Source organism: Halictus rubicundus, unplaced genomic scaffold (genome assembly GCF_050948215.1).
Source record: "Halictus rubicundus isolate RS-2024b unplaced genomic scaffold, iyHalRubi1_principal scaffold0175, whole genome shotgun sequence".
Lineage (NCBI taxonomy): Eukaryota > Metazoa > Arthropoda > Insecta > Hymenoptera > Halictidae > Halictus > Halictus rubicundus.
In genome coordinates, this window is record NW_027488716.1 from 428260 (window position 1) to 444698 (window position 16439).

The following is a 16439-nucleotide window of genomic DNA, read 5'->3' on the forward strand; positions in this document are numbered from 1 at the left end:
ATTAGCGGGCAAGTGGGCACGCCGATGCCAGTGGGTACAGCAACGGGCAAAGCTACGGACATGTGACTTACAATTAGCGGAGTCGGCAGCTCAGCCGTAGCTGGCCACGTAGCTGTGACAATGCGTGTGACAAATGCATGCAGCCTTGCCCGCAGAGGCGTGGCTTCGCGTCCGCCGTGCCGTTCTGTGTATATGCCCAAGCAGAGTCGCCAGATCAAGACTTGTTCTCGCACTCTAATTTCCCCTTCTACCGCGCTATTCCCCACACTTCCGTCGCTGCCCGGTCGCGTGACACGTTTCGTCTCTGTCGTGCATACTCCGGTACGAGCAGAGAGAGGGTAAGTTTTTCCCCTCAACTTGTGCTCCTTCCCCTCTTCTGGCGACACTGTCCTCGGGGCAAGAAGATCGCTGCCCGTACGTGCAGACATTGATCAGCTCTGGTTTAGGGACTATTATATGTGTTGTATTTGTGACCAAATACTTTTTGGATTCACTATACATCTTTAAACAAACGTACCTTTCTTAAGTGGTACTTAAAAATTGATTCCCTATTCTGTGTTTACTAAATACTTAATAAACACAATTATAATTTAAACGTATGTTAATGCGTTCTTGAATACACACCTAATAGAATTCAGCATCAGGGAGAGGGGCATTGTAATAAGACTTCCCCTAAGAAGCATTCGTGAATCGAACTATTTACGGATTTCTAGTTTCATTTTTGCTCTACACATTATTGCTCTTCGACTAATAAAACTCGAGCTGACAATCTACCGTAGGTTCTAACAAATGGTAACAGATAACGGATACGAAAAGAGTCACACCGTTGTGAACGATAAGGCGGAACGACATTGACGAATAGGCTTCCGTGCAGTTCCGCGAGGTTTTCGCGAGTACAATTCCATTGGCAATGGACTCGAAACCGCTATCATGCACGGTCCAGAGCAATTCCAATAGGCGATCCATTATCTTTAGCGGCGTCAGACCAATCGATTCGCCACTCTCCTTTTTCTGATTCCGTCCCTCCTCCCTCGTAAGGGCCTCCTTCCTTCGCATTTTCATTTTCGCGAAATGTTAAATGTCATTTATATATACATATTTTTTTTTTCTAAACCGGCTACAATGCGCCGCACAGACAAATTTTTGATTTTTATGAAAAAAAAAATTGTTTTTGAATAGCCTAATATTAAATTTTTTTTCGGAGATACACGCCTGGGAAATAACCTTTTTTCTCCTGGGAATTCATCAGTTTTCAGAGCAATAGTTATGTAATTACTCCGCTTATAATTGAATACTTAGGGGTCTATAAGTTATATGGGTTATTACAAATAGCTTAAACTATTAACTGGCAAAATGAATTTTTCACAAATGTTGTTTAACAGTAAGTAATATAGACTAACCGGAAGCCACGTTGCGTTGCGCTCATTTTTCATTTATGCAGGAATACAAAAAATCCTTTAAGAGAAATCGATGTGACACTAATCATTTTGGCAAGGTGTAATACTGATCTAACTTTGAGACCCTTGGGTGCAATGTAAGTTTAAAAATCAACTTTCAGAATTTCCAAGAATGAATCGCGCGGAAGTTACGATTATTTAATGTTTCAGGTGAAATTTTTTAAGGATATATCATAAATAATATAGGAAAATCTGAAATAGTTAATTAGAATTAATTTTTTAAATAAAAAATTTAATAATAATTTTTTTACGTTAAATAAACAAAGTTTTCGTTCACTGGACCACTGTCGCAAAATTGCAACAAAAACGGAAAAACGAAAGAAGAGAAGTGAAAAAAATATGTAAAAATAAACTATAATAAATAAATAATAATAAATTAACGATAGATAATAATAAGAGGGACTAACGGCACTCCATTTGAAGGCGTTGCCTAGTTATGCATTTTGATTGTCTCACTGGTCAATAAAAGAAATGATAATCGCATCTTGAAATCACTGTAATAATGATCGTTGTTTCAGTGATAAGTAACTTTTTGTAATTAATATTTGTTGTTAATTTATTATCATTCATTTATTACAATTCATTTTATATATATTAAAGATAATTAATTTTTATCTAACGGTTTTGTCATTCTCTTCCCTCCACTTTTCTCCCGTTGTTCCTTCCATGTTCATTGATCCCTCAAAATCAAATCAGATTCTGATAGTGTATTTAATTTGCATTTTTGGTCATAAATATCATTGTCATTATTAGACCAAAAACGCGTGACCAAAAACACAGTAGAATAAAAGTATTGAAATGTTTTTTTATAAATTCATATACAGGATGTCTCACCTAACTCGAACATCTAAAGTATCTCGCTTGTTTTTTATGACAGAAAAAATTGCAGAGGAAAACACATTAGTTGGTTCAGAGGGGCAAATATTATAATAGGCAAAAAAATTGTTGAAGGTTATATTTTTTGAGATTTCAAGGTCATCGATGTTTTTTTAAATGGAATTATATATTTTTATTATCGCTATATGATAGCCAAGGTCAAGACGAATTCAACGACCTGTAATATTATCACCTCCGCGTGAACCTTGAGTTTGTTATCACCAACGATTATACACCACACATTTACACTCCATAGACGCTGGTGTACAACTTGTCGAAGTAATTTCGGGTTTTCAATGCACCAATAATGCATATTATGTGTATTCAGTTGTCCATGGTTAGAAAAAGTAGCTTCGTCAGTAAAGAGAACGTCATAAAAGAAATGTTCATTTCTTTGTATTTGCTGCAATGTCCATGTACAAAAAGCAACACGATTCTCAAAGTCATTGCCACCAAGCTCCTGATGTAAGGAAATATGGTATGGATGAAAATGACGTTGCAATATTCGGGACACACTTGCTTTGCAAATGCCTAAGAACGTCCAATTTTTCGACAACTTGTAGTAGGATCAATATTGACTGTAGCCAATACAAAAGTTTCGGCACCTTCTCCAGTAGCAGGCTTTGCTCGTCTTCTGTTTAGTGGTTTAACACTCCCTGTTCTACAAAACAATTGAACAATGCGGTCAAAACTTTGTCGAGGACGATGATTTCTCTCAGGGTATCTTTCTGCGTACAGTTGAGATGATTGTACTGAGTTACTTTTAGCCTCACCCATAAACTAAAATCATCTCTATCTTTTCTGCATCACTGTACACTATCGTTTCAGAGAAGTAACGTTATCTTTCACAATCAAATAAATCCCGAAGAATTTCTTAAACGTACTGATATCAGTCATCATAAGGAGAAGAATTTGTATCAGTGTTTACAATTTATTGTAAGCGTGTTTACAGTCAATAGTCAAAGTTCAAGAACATTTCGTGAAACCCTAGGGGACATGTCATCGTTGTTTCACTATTTAGGTCAAGTGTCCTACTTTTATGAATTTTTCGTACTCGACGTCACGTGAAGGTGATAATATTACAGGTCGTTGGATTCGTCTTGACCTCGGATATCATATAGCGATACTAAAAATATATCATTCCATTGAAAAAAACTTCGATGATCTTGAAATCTCAAAAAATATAACCTTGAACACATTTTGTTGCTTATCGTAATATTTGTCCCCCTGAAGCAACTAATGTTTTCCGTTGACATTTTTTTCTATCATAAAAAACAAGCGAGATATTTTAGATGCTCGAGTTATGTAAAACACCCTGTATAAAAACGTGCATGAACTTTTCAATCTGTATAGTTTACACTTTACTAAGTTTCAATTTATAATATTTTCGAGAAAAACCGTGTCTTCAGTTTTCCACCCACTACATCATCCACCACATCTGAGAAAAATGATTGATGGGTTATAAAAGCATCAGCATTATCCACGGTTTATTGTTATACGATTTCTTTTTACGAAAATATAATAGTTTAAATATCGACAACTTATCGAAAATTGGAAATTTACTGTTCAATTATGCCTTCTGGTACCGCTGTACTTTGAAACTGAAAAAAACGCTTTAAGAATTTAGACCTGAAGTATCTCTTTTAAAAAATTCAACGCTTGAAAGGCTACCAGATAATTGATATTTTAAGGGTTAAAGACGTGAAAGGCGTTTCGACTCTTTAATAAACTGATGAAGTTCATTGAAAACTTAAAAAGTTTCACTTTGGAAGCTACTCAAGCTTCACTTGAATAAAAACACACTTTCCATTCAGTGTGTACTTACTTGGGAAACCTAACGTAATTTCGGCAATACTTACCCTATCTAAATACTTAATGATCTTTCTCCAGGTTGCGGTAGCATAACGCCGAAATCCACGTGGGGTAAAATCGCGACCATGGGTTACGCCAGCCTCGGGATCCCGTTGACTGTGGTTTACCTATCGAGCGCCGGAGGTCTGTTATCCAGATGTGCCAGAGGTGTCTTTACACATGCTCTTTGCTGCTGCCTTTGTTCGAATTGCGGCTATTGTTGCTACGATGAAAGAAGAATGGAGGTGAGCGAAGAAACATTAATTGATAGAATATTTCTCGTAAAATGTCAAATGAAACACATCTATACTACAGGTACAATTAACTATTACATTGTCCCGAATCTAAACTCTGGAAGTTCCATATTATTCGAATTCAAACGAGTATTGATTAAAGATTTTTTACTTTTCATACATATACAATACATATATTGCTCTTTGCTTTGTTGCTCTCTTACAATTAACAATGTCTTGATAGGTGGAAGTCATTTGTATCCCAAATAGATACAGATTTTGCATGAACTCTGCACTCGTACAGGAACGAAAGGACAAGGAAATATATTTGCTGTTTATAAATGAATATATTACAATTTAAAGATTATTAGAAATTATTGGAAGTTTTAGTAAAACAATGTGATAACCTATTAATTTTAGAGGAATTCAAAACGATCGTGAAAAAAAAGAAAATAGTGGAGAGTCTTGCACACGTAAATTCCTTAGGCATATGTATATACAGTCAGTCAAAAAAGTCTCCGTACACCGTACAAGAATTTATTTAAAGTTGCATAATTTTAAAGGAAATGGTAATAAATAAATAATTCTTTCGTTATTATATTCAGAAATATAACATTAATTATTAGTGCAAACTAAAAGATGTTACATGCATTTGTTAACAAATAAACGAACGAAAATGACGAGCATAACAAAAATGAGGTCAAAAAAGTCTCCGTACAGAGACTGTGAGCGTGTAAATTTATTTCCTTTGTTAACGGTTCAGCTGAATGTTTACAAATAACTCTCAAGGAAACACTCTATGGTCAAGTATAATTTAGTTGCTTGGCTGTTAGCAAGAATAAAAGACGTTTTCGCGAAAAAATTTCTCCGAAATGGAAGTACCACTTGCGACCAAAGATTTAATTATAAAATTAAGAGAAGATTCATTATCCATTAGAAAAATAGGTCAAATAGTAAAAAGGACACATTCTTCGGTACAATATATTCTTGAGAAATACGCAAAAACTAAATCTATTCAAAGTTTACAACGTACAGATCGACCACAAAAATTAGATACTAATCATAAACGTGCAATCCTACGAACAATTCGTTGTGATCCACAAACGAGTGCACCAATATTGGCCAGTATGATAGAAAATGACTATAATATAAAAGTAGTGTCTGAAACTATTCGAAATGTTATGAGAAAAGCTGGATACAATAGTCGTACAGCCAGGAGAACACCGTTCGTAAGTAAAGTTAATAAAAGAAAACGTTTTGAATTTGCAAAGGCACACGTTAATAAGGATCAAAGCTTTTGGAATAATGTTATATTTAGTGATGAATGTAAATTCACTATTTTTACTTCGGAGGGAAATGTTAAAGTGTGGAGAAAACCAAATGAACAGATGAAACTCAAAAAACTCCCATCGTTTAAATAAGGAGGCGGCAGCGTGATGGTGTGGGGGTGTATGAGTGTAGCAGGGGTGGGAAATTTAGTCTTTATTGACGGTATAATGGATCAGCATGAATATTTGAACATTTTGAAAGAAAATTTAAAAAACAGTGCCAGAAAATTACATCTTGAAGAGTCGTTTATCTTCCAGCAGGATAACGACCCTAAGCACATGGCTAAGAAAGTAAAGGAATGGGTATTATACAATGTCCCGAAACAGCTGCATACACCTCCACAATCTCCCGACATTAATGCAATCGAACATTTGTGGGGAGAAATAAAAAGAAATTTGAAAAAATACACAATAAAAAACAAGGAAGACCTAAAATCTAATATATTGTTGGAATGGGAAAATATTCAGCCAAGTACAATACAAAAATTAGTTCAAACAATGCCAAAGAGGATGCAAGAAATTATAAAATTAAAAGGCGGCCCAACTGATCACTAATTAACAAATTATGAATAATAGTGTTACATGTACAGAGACTTTTTTGACCTCGTTTTCGTTGAGTTTTACTTTTTCCTTTGTTTATTTGTTAACAAATAAATGTAATATAGCTTTTTTGCACTGTTAATAAATGTTACGTTTGTGAACATAATAACGCAAGAATTATTTATTTATTACCATTTCCTTTAAAATTGTGCAACATTAAATAAATTCTTGTACGGTGTACGGAGACTTTTTTGACTGACTGTAGGTACTGATGCATGAAAAGATGTATGATGTTCAATCCTCATGAGACCGAAAAGCGATACATTTCTCTTGCACGGTAAAATATGAATATCTTCACTATTATACAGAGTGAATGTAAACTGTGGTACAGCAGGAAAGTGGAGTTATATTTCTCAGAGGAACAATAACTGATAAGTAGAGCAAATGAGAGATTAAATATTTTAAAATACATGAAATACAACACTTATTATTTACGTAATGTTAAAAAGGTACCTACATCATATTCATACATATATTATTTTGATCAATATACATATATACAGGGTCCCCCCGTTAAGTTATGTCACCATTTTTTAGGCATTTCCGATAGTGCAATTAAAAAATGTTTTTAGACAAAAGTTTGTCAATACTTGGCGAGTTACACGTCCGCATATTCTTAAATCTAAAAAAATGCTGTTTACGTAAAAAAGTAAAGGTCACCTTGACTTTTTTAAATGGCACCACACGTTTTGGACATAATAGAATTGTTGCTGACGTCGAGATGAAAGAGATGACGTCGTAAATGAAAATATTTTCCATATTGAAAAACTGAATAATGATAATAATAGAAGCATAGAAGAATTTGTTCGATCGAAATTTCACGAAACAATCCTCAAGTATAACCCTTCCTTTGGCGTCTCTAGATGTATGTAATCCTCGAATAATTTGTGTATTTTTTTATTTGCAAATCCGTGTACACAAAGTTTATCTTTCCATGTTGATCTTGATAAGATCAATTTGGAAAGGAATATTGCAAAACAGTGCGGGAAAGTGAAGGCACTTTCTTGGTAGATCGATCTTAAAATTGCTTTTAAATTGACATGGGCCCAGGAGAAGGAGAGACGAATGAGGAAGAAAAGGCAGCAGGAAGAAGTGGCTCAGCAGCAACAGCAATTGCAGTTACAGGAGCCCTTTTATGTCCGCGCAAATGCGTCAACGTTCACGAGCACAGTGGCCAGCCCAAAGGACGAAGTGTCGAGTCTTGGCTCCGGTGACAGGCCAAACGTTACTATACTCGCACCAATCAGCATTTGTCTCGGTGCAATACTGTGCTACATTGTGGCAGGCGCTTTTACTCTGCACAAGTTGGACGACTGGTCCTTTGTGGGTACGTTGCAAAAGAGAATCCCGATTTTTCCCGAACGAAACGCATTGCCTCAAAAGGGATATATAGTCAACGATATGCATCAGAAAATGTCAAAAATTATTTAACGTGCCTTACCTACCACGGAAGTGAATTTCTAATTTTCATAGAGATTAGTATATTCCAATTAAAAACGATTACCTGATGAAATATTTACTGATTTACTGATTGAATGCGGACGATAAAGAATTCAGATAGCATCGGTTCGGATAATCGAGCTTATGCTACATCGTCAATTAAACAAATAAATATGATCCAAATCGTATTAAGTTTGGCCTCTTTATGTTCAGAAAAATGTCACAAATATAGTGGTGAAAATCTCATGAAAAAATAAGTAAAACCAATAAAGTTTTGTCATTACATTAGTAATGTCTCAACGATCATGTCATACTATCGTGGGAAAATTTTTCTCTCCCATATATTTATAGGGACATTACACTGTGGTCCTTTATTTTAATAGCAATATTGTGTGTTGAAAATCAGTAACAAAAAGAGTCCAATTTTTCCAAAATTGAGATTTTGATACCTGTAAAATGTTTCTAGAAAATGAGGCCAAACTTTTTTAGAAAAATCCCAAAATTAACTTATTTTTGGAAGAAATTTTTTCAGCAGAACTATTATACTTTTTACATTACGATTTTGCGCACACATTTATGGGTATTTGAAGTACATAAATTGTTTTTTTTTTTTAATCAAAAACAATAAAAATGACGAGTTATATACATTTTTATGAAGTATGTTTTAGAAAATATTTGTTGAGCGTTGCCATGATTCTGGTCCTTTTGCTTCTGTTGGTTGAAAACCAAAAAATGATGAATTATATTTAATCAGTACACATAAATGTGACTAAGTCCGAATCAAAATAAATTGAAAATCTTGATTATTTACAAAATGGAGGAATTTTCAATTTTGATTTTTGTAATATTTCTCCGCGTTTAATATCATTATTTAATGTGTAACTATTAAGAGCCAAGACTCCGTAATTCACAATGAGGTAGAGTGACTACGTTACCGACAAAATTAGGCGGAACATGATTTTACGTGTCTCAACTTTTCGTCCTTATATGAGAATATTTTTCACTGGGGAAGGGCTCACTCTAAAGAGGAGTGTTCAATCTAACGCTCTGGTCATGAACGGACGAAACTATGCAGATATTTGGCAATATAAATATTAGAAGTAGACCAAAAACCGCACAATGTACATGCCGTGCAATCCAAGCATTTTTATGCCATTGGATTAGTTTTCTGGAGGAAATCGAGAGTAGCGCACGCTAGAAAATATCTCCAGAAACAAATTGAGCTATTTTTTGTCTTGATTCTCTGCGAAATAAAGCCAAAAACTTGAAACACGTTTCTGGCGTCAGAATTCATAATACATATCGATAATGCAGAGCAAAACATGTGACAACGACCCGTCGGATCAAACCAAAACGGATCTTAAGTCTGTGTCTGAAGACTGTGAACGGAAATTATACAGCAGTTACCGACCTGCTGACTCTGAAAAAGTCACGTGTGGCGGACCCCTTGGAGAAGGGTTCATCGGACCCAGGTAGGAGCGTCGTTTGCAGGCTGGGACCTTGGACGCACTTGGTCGCCAGGCCCAAGCTCTTCCCGAGCGCACACTTAGTCGCCGGAAGTCTTTTCCTACCTGGGGTGCACATTTGGCGACCAGGTTCGGGGTTTTTCCTTGGCGTGCACATTTGGCCGCCAACCCTTGACTTTCGCCAGGACACGGATGTTCGGTGCAAGGACACGAACTTTCTCCAAGGGGCACGTACAGGAAGCGACATCCCCACTCCAGAAGTTTCCTTGTTCGAAGGAAATTTCTGGAGGCGCGGGGGACTAGATATAAGCACGGATTCTGACGGATGAAGAGGTCAGTCTGTAAGGTCAGTTAGTTCAGGTCAGTCTGTAAGGTCAGTTAGTTCAGGTCAGTCTGTAAGGTCAGTTAGTTCAGGTCAGTCTGTAAGGTCAGTTGTTTCATTGTTATTTCATTTGTTGTTGCTTGTTACGTCGTTAAGTTTTTGTTGTTCATTTAATAAATGTTTATTGGTATATTGGGTGAATTCTCTATCTAACATCCAAACCACGACACATACCAAATTGGTGACCCCGTGTTTGTGCACGTATATTATTTTTTGTTTCTTGCGCGAATACGGTCCGTAACAAGCGAACGATGACGGATCCACGGAACAACTCTTCGGGATCTACGGGTCGTGAGACGACGTCCGCGATCGTCACAACGATGCGGATTCCGCCGTTCTGGCCGGAAAAAGTTGCACTTTGGTTCAACCACCTGGAATCCCAGTTCTTGATCGGAGGAATAACCAAGGACGAGGTGAAGTTCGGTTACGTGGTTTCGCAACTGGACTTGAAATACTCGGAAGAGGTCGAAGACATTATTTGCAAACCTCCCGCCGAGGACAAATATGAGCAAATAAAAACAGCATTGATCAAGAGGTTGTCCGACTCAGACGGCACAAGAGTTCGTAAACTTTTAGAAGCCGAAGAAATTGGTGACAGGACTCCAACACAATTTTGGAGGCACATCAAGAAGTTGGTGGGCACCTCGGTCAATGACGAATTCCTGACCGAGATATGGAAGAATCGTCTTCCTGTCTGGACACAACAAGTATTGGCGGCAACTAAGGAAACGTCAGGTGACGCGTTGGCTGCCATAGCAGACAAGGTCCACGAGATCCAACCTGGAAGGAACAAGGTGGCAACAGTGTCGGAGCACGAGGGAAACAACGCGGATATGAAGATGCTCCTAGCAAAAATGCAGGAAATGCAAATGCAGATTAATGCATTGTCCCGTGGACGGGACAGGGAGCGAAAGAAATTTTTCCCAAGAAGACAAAGGAGTTCCTCACGATCTTCCATCCGCGAGAAAATGAAAACCGATAAATGGCTATGCAAGTACCATTTCAAGTTTGGAAAGGACGCACACCGTTGCATCAAACCCTGCAATTGGCAGGAAAACTAACGGGACCGTCGTCATCTGAGGCGGCTGCGTGCGGTGGTCCTAAGAGCGGCCGGATATTTGTAAAGGACTCCATTACGAAGACAGGTTTCTTGATAGACACTGGTGCGGATTTGTGTGTTTTCCCGCGTTCAGGTGTGGACCGGCGCGTGAAAGAAGACGCGTATGAACTTTGTGCCGCAAATGGGTCGAGAATCAAGACGTATGGTACCATGGCCATGCGATTGAGTTTCTCGCTACGTCGGGAGTTCCTATGGGATTTCGTGATCGCGGATGTGGAAACCCCGATCATAGGAATGGACTTCCTGGCACATTACAACCTACTGGTGGATCCACGACATCGACGTTTGATCGACGCGACAACGTCATTGTTCGTGGCAGGAGCACCAGCACCAGGGAGCGAGCCGACAATAAGGACCATCACCGGGGATTCGAGGTACCACGGTCTACTCAGGGAATATCCAGAGTTGACCCGACCGCCGGTCTTCAGGAGAAAAGCGGTAAGACACAACGTGGAACATTATATCGAGACAACGTCGGGACCGCCGGTTTATTGTAAGCCACGACGATTGGCACCGGATCGTTTGAAAGAGGTGAGGGCGGAATTTGACCTCATGCTTCGGCAAGGCATTATCCGTCCCTCCAAAAGCCCATGGGCCTCGCCGTTACACGTAGTTTTAAAAAAGGACAGGACATTGCGTCCGTGCGGCGACTACCGGGCACTAAACGCGAGAACCGTACCAGATAGATATACGCCTCCACACATCGAAGATTTCGGGCAGAGACTTCACGGGAAGTCAGTTTTTTCGAAAATCGATCTAGTTCGGGCGTATCATCAGATTCCTGTCGCGACGCAGGACGTGGAAAAAACGGCAATCGCGACGCCATTCGGGTTATTTGAATTTCTAGTTACGCCATTCGGGTTGAGAAACGCGGCGCAAACGTGTCAGCGTTTCGTAGACGGAATCATACGCGATTTAGATTTTGTTTACGCGTATGTCGACGATTTCCTTATTGCATCGAATAACGACCAGGAACACGAAAAACATTTGAGAATTTTATTTGACCGGTTTTTAGAATACGGTGTCGTTATTAACCCCGGAAAATGCATTTTCGGGGTCGAGGAAATATCATTCCTGGGGTATTCGGTGAATAAGGAAGGCGTCAAACCGATGGCTGAACGGGTCGATAGCATTAACAAATTCCCGCGTCCGCAAACAATTAAAGAGCTACGTAGATTCCTGGGTATGATTAATTTCTATCGCCGTTTCATACCAAACGTAGCAAACATTTTGCATCCATTAAATAATTTACTGAAGGGATCAAAGAGAAGTTCGGAAACTATAGCCTGGTCTAGCGAAAGTGAAAAAGCATTTGCATTAGCTAAGACGACTCTTGCTGATGCAACTTTGCTAGTGCATCCTGCTCCAGGGGCACCGATTAGCATCGTGGTAGATGCATCGGACGTTGCTGTTGGAGCAGTGATTCAGCAGAAGGTTGACAAAATTTGGCAACCATTGGCATTCAGCGCAAAATCCCTTACGGAAGCACAGAAAAAGTACAGTGCATATGATCGAGAATTGCTGGCAGCTTACATAGCGGTAAAAAGATTTAAGCATTTTATAGAAGGCCGAAATTTCATTTTGTTTACCGATCACAAGCCTCTTACGTTCGCCTTTCAACAGAATTTGGATAAATGTTCACCTCGACAATTTAGATATTTAGACTTTATTGGACAATTCACTACACGGATATTACATATTAAAGGTATAGACAACAGTGTTGCAGATGCATTGTCGAGGATAGAGGCAATTACAGCAATTCCCGATCATAGTGTTTTAGCAAAAGAGCAAGAGAGCGATCTTGAATTAACAGAAATGCTTAATACAAATTCAACATCCCTTCAGTTGAACAAAATATATTTTCCGGACCAAAATGTTTATTTAGTATGCGACGTTGCTAACGGATGGGTCAGACCGTACGTTCCTAATTGTTTGAGACGCAGCATTTTTGATGCGCTGCACGGGATGTCGCATCCCGGGATTAGGACGACGCAGAAATTAGTTTCGCGACGGTTCGTTTGGCCATCGGTTAACGTCGACTGCAGAAAATGGGCGCGTTGTTGTATCCAGTGCCAACGCGCGAAAGTATCAAGACATGTGTCCGCTCCGGTTGGAAATTTCGACACCACCGGCAGCAGATTCGAACATGTACATATAGATTTAGTTGGTCCATTACCCTATTGTCGCGGTTTTAGGTATATTTTTACTATGATCGATCGTTTTTCGCGGTGGCCGGAAGCCGTACCGATTGCAGAAATCGACGCGAAAACCGTTGCGAGCGTTTTTATTAGTACATGGATTGCACGTTTTGGGGTACCTTTGAGAATTACAACAGATCAGGGACGCCAATTCGAGTCGCACCTGTTTAAAGAGCTCGCACAGATAATAGGGACAGACCACCTTAGAACGACCGCCTACCATCCGCAAGCAAATGGTATGGTGGAAAGGTTTCATCGTCAGCTTAAGACAGCAATAAAATGCCACGCGACCGATGATTGGGTAGAGACCTTACCTGTGGTCCTGCTCGGTGTACGGTCAAGTGTTAAAGAGGATTTGGGAGCAACGGCCGCAGAAATGGTTTATGGGACAGGTATCAGGTTACCTGGCGAATTTTTCGTTTCGTCCAGGATTGAAGCATCGTCGGTATGGGTTGAAGAGTTTCGGAGACGAATGTCGAAAGTGAGACCTTCCCCAGTGATTCGACACGGCGAGCGCAAAACATTCATTTTTAAAGAATTGGATACTGTCCCATATGTGTTCCTGCGGCACGATGCGTTAAAAAGCTCATTATATCCAACATATGATGGCCCATATAAAGTACTGCAACGTGGCGACAAAACTTTCGTAATAGATATCGGTAGAAAACGAGTAACGGTTTCCATCGACAGGATTAAACCTGCGTTTGTATTGGCTGACGATGACAATAATAGCAATATTGAGCAAAGCCCCCATAGTCAGGTACCTCACAGCGAAATTATTGTTTATACCGAAAATAGAAGTAGAGTCAACAATCGAGATCAAGCGCCAACGGATGCGCGATTTACAACTCGCAGCGGTAGGCGCGTTCGATTTCCGGATAGGTACCAGGCCGCTTTTTAGAAATAAGAGTTTCTGTATATACTCTATTCGTTATTCTGTATTTAGGTAGTTACCCAACAGTAGTGGTTAAGTTTGTATTATTGTAGGTTAGGGTTAGTACTTTGATTTATATTCACGGTAGAATACAGCAATAGTGTAGAATATAGGTATATATATTATCTCGTTTATTAGGGTCGTTGGCACTGGTAGGGGGGTGATGTGGCGGACCCCTTGGAGAAGGGTTCATCGGACCCAGGTAGGAGCGTCGTTTGCAGGCTGGGACCTTGGACGCACTTGGTCGCCAGGCCCAAGCTCTTCCCGAGCGCACACTTAGTCGCCGGAAGTCTTTTCCTACCTGGGGTGCACATTTGGCGACCAGGTTCGGGGTTTTTCCTTGGCGTGCACATTTGGCCGCCAACCCTTGACTTTCGCCAGGACACGGATGTTCGGTGCAAGGACACGAACTTTCTCCAAGGGGCACGTACAGGAAGCGACATCCCCACTCCAGAAGTTTCCTTGTTCGAAGGAAATTTCTGGAGGCGCGGGGGACTAGATATAAGCACGGATTCTGACGGATGAAGAGGTCAGTCTGTAAGGTCAGTTAGTTCAGGTCAGTCTGTAAGGTCAGTTAGTTCAGGTCAGTCTGTAAGGTCAGTTAGTTCAGGTCAGTCTGTAAGGTCAGTTAGTTCAGGTCAGTCTGTAAGGTCAGTTAGTTCAGGTCAGTCTGTAAGGTCAGTTGTTTCATTGTTATTTCATTTGTTGTTGCTTGTTACGTCGTTAAGTTTTTGTTGTTCATTTAATAAATGTTTATTGGTATATTGGGTGAATTCTCTATTTAACATCCAAACCACGACACATACCAAACACGTGACTACCCTTCGCCCTTAATGATATAAACATTTGTGTATTTAGACGATTTATCTGAAATGAATATTCGATAGAATTGAATTGAATTGTATTTTTAATATATTCAGTTGTAATATTAATAATGTACAATTATTGAGATTGTACCGATGCATCTATGAGAATTTGTTCAACAAACTTATTTCTTTGGGCATATATTATTGTAATAATGGCTCAAAATTTAATAGATAAATTCTTGCTATTTTTATAAAGTATTGTAAAGTATCCCATTTTAACGCTTCGTAATCCTAATGTTAAGGATTAAAGAAAATGGATTCTTCGAAAGTTCAAAACCAAAATACCCCCTTAAATCTAGAATCGGAAGGCACTTTGATTGAAGAACCGATAGATTTTCATTTAAGATTACGCCAGCAATGAAAGGGTTATATTGTGCATTTAACCGTCTTGTTTCTTATTTGATCGCAGATGCAAGCTACTTCTGCTTCATGAGCATGAGCACGATTGGGTTCGGCGATATGGTTCCCGGTTCCTACCCCCGTCAGAATCTTTACGAGTCGAGGAACGTAACCATTTGGTTTTGCTCCTGCTACATAATGTCTGGGATCGCAATCACCGCGATGTGCTTCAACATCCTCCATGATGAGATCGTCCATAGGCTCAGCCATCAGGTGGAAAAACCGGAGCCGATCAAAGCCAGTCCAAGTGTGGACGAGCTGTCAACGGATCCTTTCGCGTTGACCTCGTGACAATTTCCGTCTGGCAACCTGTGCCACAGGAACGGCAACGACGAGAACGACATATGCGGAACAGATCCACCTACCAGTCTGTTCGCCCACGAGAACGAAATCAATATCTTAAAGGACTGTTTCAATCAGGTAGACGTCACTAGAGACTGCAAGCCGATTCTGAAGCTCGAGGATCACGTGCCGTCGATTCCTAGTGTTTACATGTTGCCGAAAGTTGACGAAGAGACCGAGGAGAATACGGAGATGTAAAACTTTACACTTCTTGTAGTCCGAACAAGTATGCTTGATCTAGGCAACAATGTGAAAAGTAACCCAGCGGATATAGATGAAACGCAAGATATATGTATGTTAAAAATAGAGTAATACTCGTTCTATTATAACGATATAACGTGTGCACGCGCGTGCTTCAGCGTATAGCGAAAGGTCGTTCGATAAAGTTCATCGTTCGTGTTGATCGCAAGAACAATTTTTTTCAATCGTCTTTCCGACTGAATCTTCTCGGGAAGAGAAATACTCCTTCTAGACCAGTGCCGGGCACGTTTGCTTCAATTCAGGCAAAATCGTCCCCACCATAGCCCGCCCACTATCCCCTTCCAGTGAGCGCCGTTACCGTGGGGCAACGAAAACGCGAGACACCAGCGAACGCGACGAAAGCGTGCGCTGCACGGAGGACCGATTGATGGGGGAAGCAAGCGTTCGAGGGGCCCCAAACGTGCCCAGCACTATTCTAGAGAATCAAGGAATCCATTGTTTTTAAACACTCATTTAAATAACAGATATTTAACTAGCGTTGTCGTGCAGAGTTATTTTCGACTGTACATTAACTGCTCCGAAGAAATAATTCCGAGCGAAACGCAAAATACAAGCAATGTATTCGCATTGCACACGAGAAACACAGAGATTTCAAAGAAAGTACGTAAGTGCAATGTCGGTTCCGAGATTAACATAAAAGTGCTTCTTTATCCCAGTCAATTTCAATCTTGTCGCTCTTATCGAAT

At 39.6% G+C, this 16439-nt stretch overlaps 1 protein-coding gene across 1 annotated transcript; it reads left to right on the forward strand.

The window, feature by feature from the left end:
* Positions 1-3905: 3905 nt before the first annotated feature.
* On the forward strand, positions 3906-15519 carry LOC143363928 (TWiK family of potassium channels protein 18-like). Its single transcript, XM_076804458.1, has 4 exons — positions 3906-3915; positions 4224-4429; positions 7396-7672; positions 15161-15519. Exons 1-4 carry the CDS (start codon positions 3906-3908, stop codon positions 15439-15441), a joined length of 774 nt encoding a protein of 257 aa, XP_076660573.1. The 3' UTR covers positions 15442-15519.
* The last annotated feature ends 920 nt before the right edge of the window (positions 15520-16439 follow it).

Excerpts from the sequence above, each read along its gene's own strand:
- LOC143363928 (XM_076804458.1), top strand. Across the intron at positions 4,430-7,395 it reads ACGATGAAAGAAGAATGGAG|GAGAAGGAGAGACGAATGAG; the intron begins GTGAGCGAAGAA and ends ACATGGGCCCAG. Across the intron at positions 7,673-15,160 it reads GGACGACTGGTCCTTTGTGG|ATGCAAGCTACTTCTGCTTC; the intron begins GTACGTTGCAAA and ends ATTTGATCGCAG.